Genomic DNA, 20,655 nt, shown 5'->3' on the forward strand with positions numbered 1-20,655 from the left:
GATATCGAGCCACCATTATTCACCTGTGACAGTACATTACTTTGATTATCATATGGACCACTAAAATGAACCTCTAAAATGAATTCTATGATTTCGTACTTGGCCATTGGGTGGCATTAACATATTTTGATTCATCACTAATGAAAGTAATTTAGAAGCTGAAACAATAATACAACATAGATTACGTAATCCATATTTACAATTACAACTCATCTAAAAGCAAAGCAGAAAATTATAGCAAAAATGAGGAATAAACAAAGAAAAAGAAAAGCTAGGAACTAGAACTTTGTTAAAGATATGAAATGTTAATTATATAAAAATAAAAATATTTGTCAGCTCATAAATAAAAATTGTAACATCGTATAAAAATTAAGCTACAAAGTAGATAATTTAAAAATGTTTCAATGGATAAAAAATATGAGATTGATTCGCAGGTTTAAAAATTTTTAAACAATTTAGAGCTAAACTATAAATTTTAAAAGGTGAACTGACACAAAGCTAATATTAAAAAAAAAATTGGAATAGCTTTTAAACTTGAAAATAAGTATAAGGAGTTCATGGTAAAAGGTCACCTAGTAGTGTAGTGTGCTTTTAGTGTAGTAGACGTTTCCTTAACTGAAGGTGTTTTTTGATAGAACCGTTTCGAAGCGATCATTTTATTGGTCCAACCAAATGAATTTATTTGGTTTTAATAGTTTAGAACGATTTTCTTATACCTCCTACTTTCAATTTGAACCTTAATCCGACTCAAAAAATAACTTAATTAATAGTTCAATTAGTTTGACCAGATGGTCAGGCTAATTTCTAAAGCCATTAAAATATGACTTATGAGAGTAAAATTTCAAATACATGCATATGTTAGATGTTTAATAAATTATAAATAGTATTTGTAACATAATATTTATAACCTCACGAGTTTAATCACGATCGGCTCAACAATTGAATCATTTATCCTTGATCGGTGATTTGTCCATATTAATGGATAGATTCGATTAATTGCAATGCAAATAGACTCGATTAATGGCAATGGCAACCACGTATGTGAGTTACAAAAATTAATTCTTTCTTCCTCCTTTTAGAAAAACTCTCTAGTCAAAATTAGCGAGAGTTTTATGTGGTTTTTTTATTTTTCTTTTATTAAATCTAAGCTTTTCCAGGTTTTTATTATAATGTAGATTTTTCTGGATTTATTCAACAAATCTCACCATTACGTGGTTTTCTTTCTCAGGTTTTGATTATGATCTTGAATTTTTTGAATCTATTCGGTTGATTATCTGCATAGATTTTGGTAGAGTTACAATTATTTTATCTCATTTTTTAAAAATATTTTATGCTATGTTATTAAAAAAAAATGCGACGCTCAATGCATAATTTTTTACCGATCCTACGCCTCCCAAGACCCTTCCCTGCAAATTCCTTGTTCCTGGGGTTAAATTTATCAGGCGAGTCTACGGAAAACCCTTTAAATTCCTTGATCCATTTTGTGAATTGGAGTCCTCTACAGCGTTTAAAAAGCCAAGCAAATTAATGGGGTTGCCAAGATTTACCCGTCCCAAAGGAGGGGATACTGATCGTACTAGTCCAAATTTATATGTAGCCAACTGTGGACCTGCTGTTGGGCTCTCCTTCGATCTAATTGCTTCAGTTTTTAGCAAATATGGCGAAGTAAAGGGTGTCTATGCAGCTGATGAGAGTGGGACTCGAGTTATTGTTTGTTTTGACGGTGACAACTCTGCAAAGTCTGCAATGGAGGCATTGCATGAAAACCCGTGTTCTCAACTGGGTGGCCGCTCTTTACATATTCGATATTCAGTAAAATCAAGTGACCAGGTAATAAATTTTCAACTCTTTACCTTTTTTCTGCAATTTTTGCAAATTTTTTCAGTTGGATTTATGATTTAGAGGGTTATTGTAATAGTTTGGTGATGGAAATTTGGAAATGTGTTTGTTTGAAAGAGTGAATTTTTGAGATTGTGGAAACTGAAAAAGAAAAAGGGGAGGTTGCTAAAAGAGGAAAAATATCAAAATAATTTATTCTTCTGTGGAAATCAATGTGACAATCTTTCACAAATTTTATGTGCTCTTTTTCATTGTTTGAGATGCTTGTTTTAGTTGTTTTTAAGTTTCTTGTTTAGTTCAGAAAACCAAATAACAGAGAAATACTTCAAGAAATTTGTTTTGGTAGCAGAGTTCCCATTGGCTTAAGGTTGCATATGCTAAGTTTGAACTTGTGCTAGTGTTGTTTGACTAACTACCATATCCTTCTTTAACATAATCATTGATATTCTTGTTGAATCTGTCTGTCCCGTTTAGATTCAGGTGAAGGACTTAGTTCAAGTTTCTTTGACGGATTCTGAGTTGAAAGTTCCAGGCGTCTATTTATTGCATGACTTCATCACTGTTAGAGAAGAGGAGGTAAAAGTTATTTCTGTTTTAGGCTACGTGAAAAGCAGCAGTTAGTATGTTGATATTATTCACAAATTGGTGTACCCTGCTGTCAAAATTCATTATGAGCATTTGTGAGTTATATGCTAAATTTCGATGTTATGTGCCAGGAATTACTTGCAGCGGTTGATAGTAGGCCTTGGCACCATCTTGCTAAAAGAAGGGTTCAGCACTATGGATATGCATTTTGTTATGAGGTGAGTTCTGCAGCATTTGCTATGAGTTTTCAGCATATTTTTATTTCTGAATTTTGTTTCATTATTCTAGCATGAGGTGTATTGTTTATGTGACCTTATCTTTGTTTCACTTGAAAATATTTTTTCTGGGTTATAGCTTGATCCCTAGTCTCTCTCTTTTAAGTTTCCATTTCCTGGTAGTGTTATTTGAAAGAAAGTAAGTTTGAGCTTTTCACATTTCATATAATTATTTTGGTCATCTTCAATGCCCTATTAAGCAACCAACTTGAAGTGTGTTTTCAGCTTTGGGGCATTTTTTTGATGCTAAGAAGAGAAAGGGACATCTGTTCTGAGTTCGTCTTTGCTCCCATCATTGCAATATAATAATGCGACAAATTTATGGTCGTTTGAGGATCAGGGTCTTAGGTGAATTATAGGATAGGGGATGGTTATGCCTTGTTTAGAGTTTTATGTTTTTGGTGTGACTTGGGTATTGAGAAGCTTGTATTATGGTTCTCATTGAGTAATAAGCATTCTAGGCTCTTATTATATGCAAAAGTAATTGTGGTATATTTGGTCATCCATTATAAGACATCAAAAGTCTTCTTCAGGATTAAACAATGTTGATTGTTATAATGAATTTGCCAGTGTTCAAAAACATTGAGTTGGTTGAGCTTTAAACTGACAGGATGGACTGTCCAATTCTCCTTTGATATTTGAAAGGTAAAATTGAGCAAGTATTTTATGGATTGTCAGGTCTGTACTTTTGGGTAATTTGATTTGAATTCTGCTTTGTGTTCTTTAACATCCATGTATAAGACATCAAAAGTCTTCTTCAGGATTAAACAATGTTGATTGTTATAATGAATTTGGTAGTGTTCGAAAACATGAGTTGGTCGAGCTTTAAACTGACAGGATGGACTGTCCAATTCTCATTTGATATTTGAAAGGTAAAATTAAACAAGTATTTTCTGGATTGTCAGGTCTGTACTTTTGGGTGATTTGATTTGAATTGAGCTTAGTGTTCTTTAACATTGTCAGTTTTCAACTATCCAGTTGGTAGGGTTGTAAAAGTGATAGGATGGTGGTGGTCAATCCGACTCTTGGTTGTTTACATGGTGAAAATAAAAGGTATTTGCTAACGTATCTAATCAATTGATGAAATAGTTGTTGCATGATTATTGTAATATTCGACACATTTGACAAATTGTTGCAAATTGATTATCCGAAAGTGCAGCAAGTGGAACTTTTTATGCAAGAAATGGGTGTGTTAGACTAAAATTCTCCGAATAAGTTAGCACTTTTTCTAGGTTTAAAGAATTTGTTCCTAACCATGGTTAATGAGTTTTAGCATTGTAATTCTATTCTTAAACAGTAAAAGTACATAACGTCAAGAAAAAGACATTCTTACCTCATAATCAATAACATTGTGCAAAGTACAATATTTGGTTTCAAATAAACATAATATTGACAAAGAACTGTAGGTTTAAATAGTATTACTGAATTTAAGCGAAATATCCACACACCTGATTATACAGATACCCGGTTCCTCAGAACAGCCTCTTCAACTCTCTCTCTCTCTCTCTAATGCTGAAGCTAATTTGGAGTGAAAGAAACTATTTGTGGAGTGCATTTTTCTGTTATCTAAATTATGTTACTTGACTGTTTTGATTTTTGGGCAATAGATATTTAAGCGGATCATTTTCAATTATGAAAATGAACTTGTCCTTGCACAATCGCTTTAGAAGGGTGATGTAAGGCTTGACTGCAGGAAAATTTAGAGGAATAAAAGTGAGATACAGAAGAGTGTCATTGTCCTACCTTACAGTTGTAGTTTGAAAAGGCACCAGAATTGTTACCATCCTCAAAACTTGACTCTTGTCTGTTGTCTCTTTGACTTTTAGTTCTTTTACCTCACAATGTGATTGACTTCTATAACTACCATCAAACTGTTGTTTTCGTGATGTCTAAAATGCTGACAAACATGCGTGGTTCTGAAAATGGCCTTTGCGAATGTTCTTATCTTCTGTTTGGACATCAAAATACCCATTCATGGATTTCTTTAATCTTATCTTTGTTATATGGACTTATGAAGCTTACCTGGTCTGGGCCTCTCCTCCCAACTGTTATATCTGTAATGAAAAATTGTGGGAAATTATTTTGACTTTTGCTTGTACTTACCAAATACTTGAGACTTGTAGTTCTGCACTTATTTAAATCAAGGAAAACAGCAATATCTTTGAACGACAATAAACCTTGTAAAATCAATATCTCTATTTAAGCCCTTCACGTTCAAGCAGTTCTAACAAATTTTTTTTTTTTACAAGCTAAACGTGAATAGCAATCTAGGAAAGAACTCTATAAATTCCTGTTACAATTGTTTAGTTAGTATCTATTAAGAATAAGCGCATTGATAAGTTCAAGTCAATTAAGATAGCTCAACAAGGAAAATGCTCTTTTTATCAGTAATTAGTTGGCATATTGATAATTTTTGGCTTCCCCTTTGACCTCTCAAATTGTTAAATTGTGTAAGTTTTGTTCAGCTTTTGAAGTTAAGATTTTTTCCTTCTTTTTTGGAAGCTTATATTTTTATTGAATTTTGTTATGGTTGATGGCATTGTTGGAAAATTGGAAGCATTAAGTTCTAAAATCAAGAAAAATTAATTGGAAGTGGAAAAGTTAAAATGGACTTGTAACAAAAATGAGCCAACATCAGAAAAAGGTAAATGGAATTCGAACTTCAAGTTGGTTATAAATAAGAGAAGTTAATCTGGGTACTGGTTTTAATGTTGCTCACAAACAATTCATTCAGAAATGGACTCCTGAAAATTTGTTAAGAAACTGATTCTTCATTTCATGTCATGGACCTTCTGATGTTTTAAAATCTGAAATAGGAATTTCACTTTTATTTTGGGATGCTTGGATTGCAAAAACTGTTATCCTTTTTAAAATTCTTTTTTTCCCTTGCGCTTTAGCATTTTTCATGGGGTTATTATTAATCGCATGGGACTTGGTAATTAATCTCTTACTTCCTGTTGCAGACAAGAAATGTTAACACGAACCAGTACTTGGGCAAACTTCCCTCGTTTGTGTCTGTTATACTCGAAAGAATCTCACAGTTTCAAAGGCTCGGTTGCTCTGTGGATATAGAGTTGGACCAGCTAACAGTAAGTAACATATTTGTCATGTATATCCATTATGTGTACTGTTTAAGAATTTCCACATTCTTTTCTTTTATGACTCTCATTGTTTTCCTTGGCACAAAATGATCAGTTTGAATTTGATATTATGCAAACCAAAGATAAATATGGCTTACTGTAGGATCACACCTTTGTTCTTTTATTCTTTTTTTAATAGAAAATAACATTTGTAGCTGGTGGAAGCATTTTGTGAATTAACCTTATACTATCCTAGAAAGACTTTCTCCATCAAAAGCATTCACTAAATTGCAGAAAATAATTAACAAGGATTGGACATTTTTCAATGGCTTGAATTAGAGAAGAAGGCTATTAAGTTTGGCAGAGGAAGAGGCGTTGATTCGAGGTGAGATTGATTAGGATGTGACCACTGAAAAATTATGCAGTAGTTATCCAACCCTTCCTGCACCCCCTTCTGTAGCAATAGGTTTATACTCTTGGTTTTTACTTCCCAAATTAACAAATATTGAAATTTGTTATACAGGTGAATGAATACCCAATTGGTGTGGGTTTGTCACCACATGTGGACACCCATTCAGCATTTGAAGAACCTATTTACAGCCTTTCACTAGCAGGGCCCTGCATCATGGAGTTTAGAAAATATTCAACAGGTGTTTGGCTTCCTACGTCTACCTCAAACTTTGATAATGAGGTGTCAGATTCTTATAGTGGCTCAAATTTCATAAGGAGAGCTATATATCTTCCTCCTCGGTCAATTCTATTGTTATCTGGGGAAGCACGGTATGCTTGGCATCACTACATTCCCCACCATAAGGTATGTTGTTTTGAAATCGTTTCACACAATTTTTGTCATTTAGTTCGAAAATGTTCTTCATTTGGAATAAATTTCTTTTAATGATGATGTAGTGTAGATTCGAAAGATTAAAAAGATAGATAAATGAATTTATTTCCTTCTACACTCCTTGCGTTTATTCTATATATTCACTACGATTAGCCTACATTTATCGAATTTGAAAAAAGTCGGAAGAAATGGCTCAATCCTCTTATTTTAATTTCTCAAACCCCAATCGAAATATCTCTAGAATAAAATAAATTATTACTAGGATTTTGATACGTGTAGATATAAACTTCAACTTAATTTATTGATCACTAGATAGAATTCTATTAAGATATTGTATGAAAGTACAATTTCTTCTATTCTCTTTTGAGAATTGGAGTTGAGCTTGTTGGTTTCAGCAATTGGAAGTAATCTGGAAGTAGTTAACTGGAGATTTTGTTAGGTATGACTTAGAGAAACAAAAGATTTTATTTTTTTAATTCCTTTACTAGCATCAGAATCATCTCATGCACAATCTATATATAAATTTTTACTGAGTTTTTGTTATGCAACTGTGGAAGGTAGGTAGCTCCTGTCTCTATATGTGTGTGTCTGTATGCACTTACGTATATGCATCTAGACATACACCGATGCGCACATATATGCAACATATTTGTACATGTTTTATGCGTTTATTATGCATATGTATGTATGATATATGCATTTATATGTGTGTGTGTGTTTTATATCTATGTCGTGTTCATCTATCTATGTATCTAGCTATGAGTGTGTGTGTGTGTGTGTGTGTTTGAATATTTTGTGACTGGAAGATTAGGTAGTTGAGAAGGTTTTTAATGATGTACGTGTGGCAGATGGTATTCTGGAGAAAAGAGGGGAAAGTATTGAATGATATACATATAGAGAATAGTACTCTAAGAGAGGGGAACTTGCAGCTCTTGTATATGGTTTCTGAGGAGAGAACATTGGAGAGCCTGCAGAGATTTTGAGAAGCATGATTATTGAAGAGAAGAATCTAATACGGTTGATCGAGCTAGTAAGCCCCTTGATTCATTTCCGCTGGATTTTTCTCGTGACAATCTTCATGAGGTTAAGGATGGAAAAATTGATGTACAGAAAGGCAATGGTTAAAGTGAAATATAGCACAAAAAAGTGATTAGCAATGCTATGTAATGATACAAATCTCTGCCTTGTGGACCATGTAGTTTTTGGTAAATTTTAGTCAGACAGGTTGTGGGATCTGAAGGATTAATTATTAAGTAGAAAATGGAGAGGGTGGGGAGGAAGTAAAAGGCTAACTTACTGCATGGGATGCCTACCAGTTTGCAGTTACATACTTCTGTCCGCCTTTGATAATCTTTTCCTCTTTTCAAGTATCCTTGTCTCTTTAGTGAAAATCAAGCAACTTTACCACTACATCAAGCTGCTTTTCCCTAGTTTTTCTTGTGGAAATGGACAAAAGTTAATTTCTGAGTTACCAACATTTGGAGCTGAGAAAATTGTTCTAAAGATTAGGTTTTGGACAATTAACTTCATCTTGTTAAAATGAGAGCCAGATAGAACCTCGTTGAAATGAAAAAGTAATTAGATAATATGTTAATGTCTATGCTCATTGGTTTCTTCCATCAGTTGGTTCATTCGCAATTAGCTGATGCTTCTTTTTGGCCCAAAAATTGATTAATCCTTGTTTGGTTTTCATGGTTTTGTTGCTTGGCCAAAATGATTATTGTAATAAAATATAAGTAGGAGCTTGTTCTGGATCTTGGATGCCCCAACTTCTATTTTTATGGTTGTTTGCCCTTTAAATCCTTGAAACCCTTTTATATTAATAGTTAGGCCAAAGTTATATTGCATGTATATATTGTGAAAAAAAAATATGATCTGTATGGGTATGGCAATATGAACTTGTAATTTGGAAAGATGTTGGTTTACTGACATTTGTTGGATTTTATAGATTCCTAAGTCATGGATATTGTTATTAGTGGTGGACTACACTGAACATTGTAAAATAAGTGGTGAAACATGTATTTTGTAACTGATGTCCTTGGAAACCTGGTTCCACATTTTTAAAGCTACATTGCCCTCAAGATATAGCAGAGGATTACCTTATTCTCAAGGTTTTGACCTTTTCAATTTCTTTTGAAGTGCTTTAAATATTTAATGGAAATTGGAACATCTTTTCCAGACTTCTTTGCCACTGGAACCATTTTTTTTTTTTTATCTTAAAACAAGTGTTTATATGTCAGGTTGACAGAGTGAAGGACAGTGTGGTTAGAAGGGGCTCAAGGAGAGTGTCATTCACAATGCGCAAGGTACAGTTTCAGCCGGCTTGTTTTGCTCATTTTAGTGTTGTCATCTTTTAGACTTTGCCACTCCATATAAGAATATGCATTGGCGGCTCAATAAACCAAATGAATGCATGATACTCCCTTTAATATCATTCTTTGAGAAATGATAAAGAGCTGCTATGTATCCATGTTGGAATATGCAATCTATTCTCCCTTCTTTCATTCCCTCTGAGTTCTATTTGCCTGTGAAATAGAGCTTGGTTACCAGAGATGCTGCCCAATCATGTTCAAGCTTTGTATAAATGACTTTACATAGGGCTAAGTATGTGTCTTTGTATGACTACTTATGTCTGCTCAAGTTTGTATTTGTATGCAAAATATATCATTGTTTTTTCTGGGAAAACATATTTATTTGAGTATCAATATTTTCTGTTCTCAATAATTATTTGGTAGCATTGAGGGTAGAAATTGCTGAGAAGTTGCGGGGTAGAAAATGGTCTGCCTATTGATATTCCTCCTCTTGTATCACAGTTCTAATTATCCTTCTACATGTGATGCAGGTTAGGAAAGGACCTTGCCAATGTCAATACCCTGATTTCTGCGATTCTCAAAAATAGACGAGGATTTACTTCAAGAACCATTGCAGACAGAGGGGAAGCATCTCTATCAAAAATAATAGCTGTAAGGCAATTGCTTTATTTTCAAACCAGAAAATATGAACCAGCCAAAATCGGGGCTTGAATTGTTAATCAGTAATTGGACGGACACTCCTTTTTCTAACATAATGCCAAGATGGACGTTCCAATTACGACATGCTGTTCTAGATGCCTTTACTGGTTATCTTGCATAAGAAAAGATAGAAATGCTTGGCTGTATTTCACTACCATACCAGATGCCCTCTCAGCACTGGTAGTACTGGTTAGTCTTTACTGGTTACTCCTCCCATTTACACAATGGCAAGATGGAGTTCCAATTACAAAGTGCCGTTCCAGATTGCCTGTACTGGTTATTCTTGCATAAGAAAAGAGAAATGCTTTTTAATGCTATACCAGATGCCCTCTCAGCACTGATAGTGTTGATATGCGCTAAGAATTGTGACGAATTATCTTTAACTCACAGAGTCATTCATAGGTCTTTAACTGGAAGTTTCCGTTTCCCTTGTAAGTTTTCTTGCATCTTTTAATCTTTTTTGGCTCATTGCAATGTTTTCTTTGATATCTCAAGACTGAATGAAATTCCTAGCACATCTAATGCACACTACTGCTTTGCTCAATGCTCATTAGTGCCTTATAAGTGCATCATGAATGATCCACCTCATTTTTCCAGCTTAAACAACTGTTTTTCTTTTCTTAACAATGGGAGCTGTGCTCCACAGGAGATCCTGTGACACTAGCAGATAGACTAAATGGCCCAACACTATTTGCAGTGCAACATTCCCATGATCAGGGTAGAATAGGTTGCAACAGAAACCGTCCAGAGTGGTTATGGTCTGCGGATTTAAGGTCCATAACCAACAAGCTAATGATTGATTAAAAATTTCCATGGAATAAAGGGCGTATGAACTAGAACATCTGAATTTACATTAGTTAGAAAATGGGTATAAATGTTTAAAAATCTATTACGTAGGGGGAAAAGGAAAAACATGTCATCTCTCTCTCTCTCTCTCTCTTATTTGCCAACTTCATATAATATTCAAAGCCTAGAGTGTTTCGTGCCCGAAGTCCATTACCCTCTCATTCCCATGTACGTACCCCCAACCTTCATGTTCCTTCATGGATGCAGTAAGACGAGATGATCTTACGGATGAGGATGAACCTAGAGTGTTTTATGACCTTGTTAAACCATGACACGGTAATTGCATAAGCTAAGCTAGGACTGCTTAAGCAGTTTTCACTACATAGATGGTAATTGCTATGCGAGATACTATACAGTAACCATATCAATTCCTGCATAAAGTTGTCTGAATCATGTCGAAGTCCGCTGGATACAACCTTGGAGGCTCTGGGGGCCTGAACTAATGCCTCTGGATACAACTTTGGAGGCTCGGGGGACCCTGAACTAATGCCTGGAAGAAGATTCCAACCCGAGGCTTGGCCACAGGGCCCCCAACCGAAGAATCTCTAGTGTTTCTTCTTTACTTATTTATGTGTCACAAAGATTTCCTATTATGCAACATTAATTTGACAGAATTTTCACAACTAAGAGGAAAAAATGCAAAATAACCCAATAGGTCAATAGCTATAGGCAAAAGCAAAAACTACCCATACGACTAAGAAATTAAGTTTCTTAAATTGGGCAAAAACGAAGATGATGATGAATGATGTTGATGCCAAAAAATAGTTCAATGATCTAAAGAAGATGACGGTAAAGCTCTAATGATGACTTGAAAAAATGGGTAGGACTTTATCCCTAGGAAAATTCCAATACTTAAAATTAGTATTTTTGTAATGAGAGAGAGAGAGAGACTCTCCAAATATGAAATTCTAGAGAGATAATCAAACTTATTCAGAAATATACCTTCTTTTTATGGAGAGTTTTGGTGGGTCTCAATGGATCTTGAATATATCTTGGATCGAAAATGTACTTGTTATGGGCCAAAACCTTTCCTTCAAGGCTCAATCCAATAGGAATGCATTCTCTCTCTTATTGAGAGCTTCTCTCTCATTGTAGAGTTTTCCTCCTCCTTGTATTTTCAAGTTTCAAATTTTTAAACTCCAAAAATCCAAATTTCAAAAGTGTCAAAATGCCAACCTACAACAACAATACCCAACAACACAAGCTTTGAATTTTAGTATTTACTATCCGAATTCATTTACTAGCACACTAGTGTGAATATCCGTGCTACGCACATGCTGATATTATTAAAAAAATAAAAATAAAAGGGTGAATTAAAAAGGTTAAAAAATTGTACCAACACAATTAAAATATAGTATCTCTCTAACAATAGTTTGAAATATGATAGAATGTGTATATTATTCAAAATTTACCTTTTTCGGAAGATAGATCCTGAAAAATAATAAAAATTTATATTAGAAAATGAATGATATATGAATAAAAATGAATGTAATTAAGTGTTGTTAAAATGAAATACTTACAAATATTATGCATTCGATTTGATAATCTTGTATGAATGTGCGAACACCCTTCACACCAATCAACTTTTAGTACGAAAGCCAAAATTGGTGATTTAATTAATTCTGTTAAATTTTGTGAAATGCATATTACAAATGAAAATGCACGATCTTTGCATGAATTGATTCGGTGGTTGAACAATCTATCACCATTGTCCTGAGAATTAAGTACGTGCAAAATTCAAAATTAGTGTATTTTTTTTACATAGTTTATAAATAGCATTATAAAAAATAAACATATATCAAGAAATTCTACCTTTTTTTGTAATTCTCTAAGATAAGAAGCATCACAACTAAATACGAATCGTGCATATCTGTCCTGTAGATTAAGATGCATGTTACCACTGGAATCTTTGATTTTTATGTTAACATTGTACCTGTTTAACAAATAAAATGTTATATACAATACAGAAAAAATTGTTGAAATTAAAGGTATATGAAATTAATTACCTAACAACAGTATCGACCACGTTATTATAATGCATACACACTGTTTTTGAAAAATGACCTTCACATAGTTGTCCATAATTTTTGCATAACTCATAGAACATGGTTTCTATGTTAATACTCTGAATGTAAACAAGTATTCGAAAATATTTAACCTAGTAAGAATGAAAGAAGGTATAGGTTATGATTATAAATTTAAAAAATTTGTGCAGTAATTAAATTAAATAGAGTAAGTTTACCGTATGCATGATTGTATATTCGGATATCCATATTCTCTTTGAATTTGCTATCAATAATGCTTGTGATGTTATAAAATTGCTTGACCTCAACCACGTAACTAACTTTCGAGCACATGTATCTTTTTCAAACCTACAATTTTTTGAAACACATGTTGATAAGAGTATGAAACAACATTAAAAGTTTGATGTAGTGTTATTGATGGAACTCACCAACTGCGCAGGAATCGAGCAAAATTTAAATTGTGATTGATATACAATTTGCTAGCTCCAATTGTACAAAGTGATGGTCCTGCATAGTATGGTTATATTGCTAAAAAACTATTCAAATTATATAGAATATAAGTAAAAACATTTGATTTACCTTTGAAATTTTGTACGCAAATACCACATGCTAGTAAAATATTATTTTTTGTAACAGATTGATATTATAGGATTTGTAGTATATTCAATAACTTGATACTCAAATCATTGATGAGACAAAGTTTGCCTAAATAAGCTTTACAGTGTCCTAACTCCTTGCAAAAGAAAAATGCGCTAAATAGTTCTAATTGGCATCGCAAGTTACGGCAACGCGCCAGTGGCATCTAGGCCTAATTTTTTTTTGGCTAAAATCTAGTCCTAATTGGTTCTGCTGTTTCTTGATCATGTCGTATGCTTCTGAATTAAAATTGTATTAAAATAGCATGTGAATAAGCATTTGTCTTTAATTAAGGAGTAAAAAGGATTTAAAGTATAAACAACAAACTATAAACGGTTTATGAAGTAGATTATGGAAAAGTTTTAAATTTTAAATTTGACTGGTGATAGGGTTAGTTATAACCCACTACTTTTTATGTATTAAAATAAATACAAAAATCTGGACAAAAATCTATAACTCACTACTTGTTCCGTTCTTGGGATTTTTTTTTAGGGTTACATATAGTAAGTCTCTTAACTTTAAATTTAGCTACACTTTGCCCCCTCAACTTTATATTTAGTTGTACATTTGTGATTTTTTTGAAACGTGATTGTAATTGGCAAAGCTCATTTGTAGGGGTGATTATAGGGTTAGTGTGGTGACAAATATTCTTAATTATAAAAATGTAACATTGTATTAAAATAGCATACGAATGAGCATTTGTTTTTAATTAAGAAGTAAAAAGGATTTAAAGTATAAATAACAAACTATAAGTGATAACATGAAGTAGATAGTGGGAATGTTTTAAATTTTAAATTTGATTGGTGATAGGGTTAGTTATAACCCACTACTTTTTATGTATTAAAATAAATACAAAAATCTAAAAAAAAGAATGAAAAGTTTAGAAACCATTGAGAGGGTCTCTGCTAAAAAACCCTTCTGCAATACATATAGATATAGATGTGTTATCTGAGAGTCTGAGACAAGCTTTAGGGTTCAGGAATGCTCATCCAGTTGGGACAGCTTGAGTCATAAAATGACCACTAATGACCACTTTTCTTTTGCTTAGCTTTTCTTCTTTCTTTGCTGCATTTTTCAAACACTCTGATCATAATTATCACTGAAAACATGCTTCCTTGATATTTAACCCGTAGGTTTAATCAAGTGTTTCATACATGGAAGGATCTATCAAGAAATACTATCAACCCAAGCAATGATCATGGCTGAGGAGATTACGTATGCATTCCAAAAGTTTGATCTATCAACAAAGGAGATATAGGGCATTGACTTGAGTCAGGATGATGTGGAAGCTAGCACTAAAGAATGCTGATTAAGTTTGGTTGGCAAGATCAATGGGGAAAAGCTGGCAAATTTTATTGGGATAAAAAGCTTCGCCAACCATGTTTGGGGCTACCCAAGAAATCTGAGAATAACTGAGTTAGGGACAAATTTATTGCAGTTCCACTTCATATCAGATGTTGACAAAAAGAAAACCTTAAATGGGAAACCTTCGATATATATTCGATAGCCAACTGCTGGTAATTAGAATATAGGGTGAAAGAATGGACTAGGAGGGATAAATGCGCTTCGTGCGATGAAAATGTAAAATGTCCTGCCTAATTTTGAAGCAATGAAAATTGTAATTTATGTAGAAAAAGTTCTTTTTTAGTATAGGCATTTCACAAGTTTAGATAGTTAGAGCCACTGTTTTACCAGTGTTTGGTAAGGAAAAAATTCCTATTAACCTGAAAAATGGAGTTACTGATTTTATTTGTGATATTTTTTATGTTCTTGGGCTTAGGGGTGGGCAAAAAATCCAATATGATCTAACCCGACCAACCCGATCCGAAAAATAGGATATTCGATCCGATTTTTTTTGGCGGGGCAGATGCGGGTCGGGTACCCACAAAAACGGATACGGATACGGATCAGCAAAATAAAAACCCGCGGGTACCCGACTAGCAGGGTATATTATATAAATATTAAAAAAATAAGGGTTCATTATATAATTTTATAATTTTTAATCCTAAGTGTAAGTAAAGTAGTTCACAATCTCATATTTTAATCTCATATGATCCAACTCTTCTCATTTTGCCTAAAAAAAGTGAATATTCTTGGTGAAACCTGAACCAAATGAATAAAACAAAGAAAAATTTGTGAAACTCTATCATAAAAATTGTTCATCCCTTTCATCCATTTTCATTTTTATTTTACTTTCATCGATCTTTTCTGCAAATTTTTTATCAATTCAATCAAAAATTTGTGTTTGGAGCTCCAATTTTCTGTTAGCTAGATAATTAAAACATTTGTGTTTTTCATTTATTTATTTATTTTATTGCAATTGTGTCTCTTAAATTTGTTTCCTTTATTTTAGTGCAAGAAATTTATTTTTCTTTTTCATTACCTTTAATGCAACAAGGTCTATTCCAAAGATGTAAGAAAGTTGGGGAAAATTTTTCGAGATTATTTTGGTTATATTTTCTTCAAAAATTATTAGCTCTGTTCAATTCTTTTCCGGACTTGATTCCACAATCGACTCATTTTGGATGCAATCTTGTACCATAATATCCTTAAGGAAGTTGGAAAAGTTGCCATATACTTATTATTCTTGTGTTTATTATGTTGTAAAAGGATGAAATGCGTGAGAATGGTGATGTACTCTGTCAACAGGTATCTTGGGAGGAAAACATCTAGTCACTATATTATGAGTGACCAACTAGTATTTATAGGAGTACAACCCTAACAAACTATTTACAAAAATACCCTTACTAATTTATTATCTACAAGAATACTTATATTCTCTTAACACTCCCCCTCAAGTTGGAGCATATATATCATAAGCACCCAACTTGTTACAAAGGTATTTCACCCTAGAGCCCCCTAAGCTTTTGGTAAACACATCAACCAATTGATCTACAGACGGTACATGAGATGTCTTGATGACCCCGTCAAGCAATTTCTCTCGAATGAAATGACAATCAACTTCAATATGTTTTGTCCTTTCATGAAACACTGGATTAGACGCAATATGAACAGCCGCCTGATTATCACACACTAAATTCATAGGCTGTTTATGTTCAAACCCAAGTTCAAGTAACATGCTCTTCAACCAAACCAACTCACACACAGTGTGAGCCATAGCGCGGTATTCAGATTCTGCACTTGATCTGGATACAACTGTTTGCTTCATACTCTTCCACGACACTAAATTACCACCAACAAACACACAATATCCTGTAGTCGATCTTCGATCTGAGGCAGAACCAGCCCAATCTGCATCACTATATCCTTCAATATCAGTGTGTCCATGATTTTGATACAGCAACCCTTTTCCAGGAGCACTCTTAAGATACCTGAGAATCCGTATAACAGCATCCCAATGACTAGTACGAGGGGTATCAAGAAATTGACTCACAACACTCACTGCAAACGAAATGTCAGGTCTCGTTACAGTGAGATAATTTAATTTACCCACAAGTCTTCGATATTGCTTAGGATCATCAAGTAATGCACCTTGATCTCCTGCTAATTTCACATTGGGATCCATAGGAGTATCCACAGGTCGGCAACCTAACATCCCAACTTCACTCAACATATCGAGTACATATTTCCTTTGACATAAATAAATCCCATATTTAGACCGAACTACCTCAATACCCAGAAAATACTGTAAATGACCTAAATCCTTTGTCTGAAAGTTTACCTGCAGATTGGATTTAAGCTTCTGGATCCCCACAACATCATCACCTGTAATCACAATGTCATCCACATAAACAACTAATAAAATTTTACCAGCATTAGAATGCCGATAAAATACAGAATGATCTACTCCACATCTTGTCAGACCGAACTCCATGACAACACTACTAAACCGGCCAAACCAAGCTCTCGGAAACTGTTTCAATCCATATAAGGATTTTTTCAAACGACAAACCAACCGCGGATTCTCCCCCTGAACAACAAATCCAGGAGGTTGTTCCATATATACCTCTTCTTCCAAATCTCCATGCAGAAATGCATTTTTCACATCCAACTGATGCAATGGCCAATTATAAGTGGCTGCCAAAGAGATAAGAAGACGAACAGAGGTAATCTTTGCAACAGGAGAAAATGTTTCTAAGTAGTCCACTCCATACACCTGAGTAAATCCTCTAGCTACCAGACGAGCCTTTAATCTATCAATAGAACCATTAGGCTGCACTTTTATAGTGTACACCCATTTACAACCAACAACAGGCTTACCTGAAGGACGAGGAACAAGATCCCAAGTACCATTTTGTTCCAAAGCAGACATCTCTTCTTGCATGGCTAATCTCCAACCAGGATGATTAAGAGCATAGGTAATAGACTTAGGAATGGAGATAGAATCAAGGGAAGCAACAAAAGAAGAATATGACATAGAGAGATGAGAATAAGAAACAAAATTAGAAATAGGATGGGAAGTACAATGTCTCTTACCTTTGCGTAAAGCAATAGGAAGATCTAACTCAGAGGAGGGCGTCATACCTGGATTTGAAGAGTGAGAGTTAATTGGTGAAGTGCGTGGCATATCAGGAACTTTCTCAACCATGGAACGACGAGAGTAAACTTGAAGATGAGGACGAGATAATCGAGCTATGGAATCTGGTGGATTAGATAACGCAGGTAATAAAGGGGAAGGGACTGGTAAAATAGGAGAGGAAAAAGAGTGACACTGGTCTAACTCACAAGACATACTTTGTTTGATAAAATATGGAGTGGATTCAAAGAAAGAAACATCAGCACAAGTAAAAAATCGATTTAAAACTGGACTGTAACATCTATACCCTTTTTGCGCTCGTGCGTATCCTAAGAAAATACACTTAATAGCACGAGAATCTAATTTATCCACCCCGGGAGCAAGCTGATGAACAAAGCACACACATCCAAAAATACGAGGAGGCAATTTAAACACAGGTTCATGTGGAAAAAGAATGGAGTGAGGTAATTGGCCTCCAAGAATAGTAGATGGCATGCGATTAATTAAATAACATGCAGTTAGAACTGCATCACTCCAAAATTGTTTGGGCACATTCATGTGCAACATAAGTGTCCGAGCAACCTCGATTAAGTGTCCAATCTTTCTTTCAGCAACTCCATTCTGTTGTGGAGTGTGAGGACAAGAGGACTGATGAATAATACCGGACTTAGTCATGAAGGTATTAAAAGGAGTGGAAAAATATTCTTTCGCATTATCACTGCGAAGTATACGTACAGATACACCAAATTGATTCTTTATTTCTGTAACAAATGCACAAAAAATGGAATATAGTTCTGAACGATCTTTCATTAAATAAAGCCATGTAACTCTTGAAAAATCATCAACAAAGATTACAAAATATTTAAAACCTAACTTTGAAGTGACTCGACTAGCACGCCAAACATCAGAATGAACTAACAAAAAGGGTTCCGAAACCCGTTTATTGACCCTAGGGGCAAAAGAGACACGATGATGCTTTCCTAATTGACAAGACTCACATTCTAATGAAAACAACTGATTCAAGGTAGGAACCAACTTCTTCAAATTTTGTAGAGACGGATGACCCAAACGACAGTGAATTTCAAGAGGAGAAACAGTAGCAGGACACGCAATCGGACCATTAGAGTTGAGAAAATAAAGACCATTATGCTCGCGCCCTCCACCAATCGTCCTCTTTGTCTTCAAATCCTGAATAACAACAAAATCAGGAGAAAAAATAACTGAACACTGTAGAAATTTGGTAAGCTTACTAACGGACATTAGATTAAAAGGCAAATTTGGTACGTAAAGAACAGAAGGCAGCGGAAGAGATGGGTTAATTTCTACAGTGCCTAGTTCTTTAACTTTAGTTGTAGATCCATCAGCTAAAGTAACATGAGGGAAGGAAGTAGACTCTTGAAAATTAGAAAAATTTCTAGAGGTACCTGACATATGATCAGTAGCTCCGGAATCAATGATCCATGAGTCAAAATTTTTGGAAGTGGAGAGACAAGCCATAGCATTACCTTTTTGTGCTAAAGAAGCATAGGGAAGAGATGCGTGATTTGCAGTTTGGTACTGCAGAAATTTGACATAATCTTCCTCGGATATGGTAACAGTTTTCTGGGACCCTTGTGCTGAAGAACTTGATTCAGCTTGGTCAATGGTAACCGCATTAGCAAACCGAGGTGGTTTTCCATGTAAATCCCAACAAGTATCATGAGTGTGATTCTTCAAACCACAATGAGTGCACTCACGGGTGCCTCGACCTCCGCGACCCCCACGACCTCCTCTACTTCTTCCTCCACGAGAGCCACGTCCCAAGTTAAGTTGCTCTATCCGACCATTGTTAGCAACTAACGCAGATTTGTCATTAATTAGAGCACCATCACCCTGTACTTTGTCCTTAGATGCAGAACGTAAGACCCGAGCATATGCCTCTGCAAAGGATGGTAATTGTTCACCTGCTAAAATTTGAGATTTGATTGGTTCAAATTCTGGTTTGAGACCGGCCAAGAATTTGAGCACAAGCATTTGTTCTCTTTGCCTCTGCATAACTGTAATATCACTTGAGAGAGGCATTACGGCATTTAATTCTTCTGAAACTCGCTTCAGATCAGCAAAGTATTCAGTTACTGTCTTGTTATCTTGTTGCAACTGAAAATACTCCAAAGAAATATCATACATCCGTGAAAGATTACTACAGTATAATAACCGGACATAATCCCAAACTTCTTTTGTTGTCTCACAATGAGAACACATGTAAGCAATTCGTGGCTCCATAGAATTCCATATTGCTCCAAGAATTTGGGCATCCTCTTGAATCCACACTAGTTTCTTGTTGTCCTCCGTAGGAAAGTCATCTGTGAGATATCGTTGCTTTCCTAAGCCTGTCAGATAAATTTTAACGGCTTTTGACCACTGTTGATAATTAGTGTCATTCAACTTCCAATTTGTGATTTGAGACATCACCATTGGCATAATATTAGTAGACGTCACAATACCTTTTGATAGACTTTCAGCCATAGCGAATAGCACTCCAAACCAAACGAAGGGTCAAAACTCGAGATGAAACAGCGCGTGAACAGTACCGTGAACAGTGCTGTGAAACAGTAACCGATGAACAGTGTCACGTGAACAGTGCCGTGAACAGTACCCGATGAACAGTGTCCCCGCGTGAACAGTCGCGGTGAACAGTATCGCGTGAACAATCGCGATGACCAAAACTTTTGCTAGATGTTTAACCCTAACCCTAGGACTTTTGCTCTGATACCATGTCAACAGGTATCTTGGGAGGAAAACATCTAGTCACTATATTATGAGTGACCAACTAGTATTTATAGGAGTACAACCCTAACAAACTATTTACAAAAATACCCTTACTAATTTATTATCTACAAGAATACTTATATTCTCTTAACATACTCAAAATTATCATAAAATTTCGTTTTATCCTTGTGTTTGTTATACTTGGAAAAGTTGAAAAAGTTGCCATATACTTATTATCCTTGTGTTTGTTATGTTATATAGAAGGAAGAAATGTGTGAGAATGGTGATGTACT

General features: G+C 34.6%; 2 protein-coding genes across 3 annotated transcripts; one reads left to right on the forward strand and one right to left on the reverse strand.

Moving 5' to 3' along the window:
• Window positions 1-971: 971 nt before the first annotated feature.
• LOC113703081 (alkylated DNA repair protein ALKBH8 homolog) lies at window positions 972-10,175 on the forward strand. Of its 2 annotated transcripts, XM_027224305.2 has the most exons (7): window positions 1,164-1,830; window positions 2,314-2,415; window positions 2,556-2,642; window positions 5,663-5,788; window positions 6,303-6,593; window positions 8,861-8,926; window positions 9,463-10,175. In XM_027224305.2, exons 1-7 carry the CDS (start codon window positions 1,528-1,530, stop codon window positions 9,517-9,519), a joined length of 1,032 nt encoding a protein of 343 aa, XP_027080106.1. In that variant the 5' UTR covers window positions 1,164-1,527; the 3' UTR covers window positions 9,520-10,175. The 2 variants fall into 2 exon arrangements, with proteins under 2 accessions (XP_071918073.1, XP_027080106.1); XM_072061972.1 differs by lacking the exons at window positions 8,861-8,926; window positions 9,463-10,175 and adding an exon at window positions 7,469-8,075 and having other exon boundaries at window positions 972-1,830.
• Window positions 10,176-10,662: 487 nt separating this feature from the next.
• On the reverse strand, window positions 10,663-20,119 carry LOC113704535 (uncharacterized). Its single transcript, XM_072060943.1, has 2 exons — window positions 19,039-20,119; window positions 10,663-10,967 (listed from the first exon to the last, which is right to left on the reverse strand). The coding sequence occupies exons 1-2, from the start codon at window positions 20,117-20,119 to the stop codon at window positions 10,663-10,665; spliced, it is 1,386 nt and encodes a 461-aa protein (XP_071917044.1).
• Window positions 20,120-20,655: the final 536 nt, after the last annotated feature.

The sequence above is a fragment of the Coffea arabica genome, chromosome 8e (assembly GCF_036785885.1).
Source record: "Coffea arabica cultivar ET-39 chromosome 8e, Coffea Arabica ET-39 HiFi, whole genome shotgun sequence".
Taxonomy (NCBI): domain Eukaryota; kingdom Viridiplantae; phylum Streptophyta; class Magnoliopsida; order Gentianales; family Rubiaceae; genus Coffea; species Coffea arabica.

Coding starts and splice junctions, on each gene's coding strand:
- LOC113703081 (XM_072061972.1), top strand. CDS start 1,528: ATGGGGTTGCCAAGATTTACCCGTCCCAAAGGAGGGGATACTGATCGT. Junction 2,416..2,555: donor TCACTGTTAGAGAAGAGGAG/GTAAAAGTTATT, acceptor GTTATGTGCCAG/GAATTACTTGCAGCGGTTGA. Junction 5,789..6,302: donor TAGAGTTGGACCAGCTAACA/GTAAGTAACATA, acceptor TTTGTTATACAG/GTGAATGAATACCCAATTGG.
- LOC113704535 (XM_072060943.1), bottom strand. CDS start 20,119: ATGGCTGAAAGTCTATCAAAAGGTATTGTGACGTCTACTAATATTATG. Junction 10,968..19,038: donor AGCTACTGATCATATGTCAG/GTACCTCTAGAA, acceptor ATCTTCTTCCAG/GCATTAGTTCAGGGTCCCCC.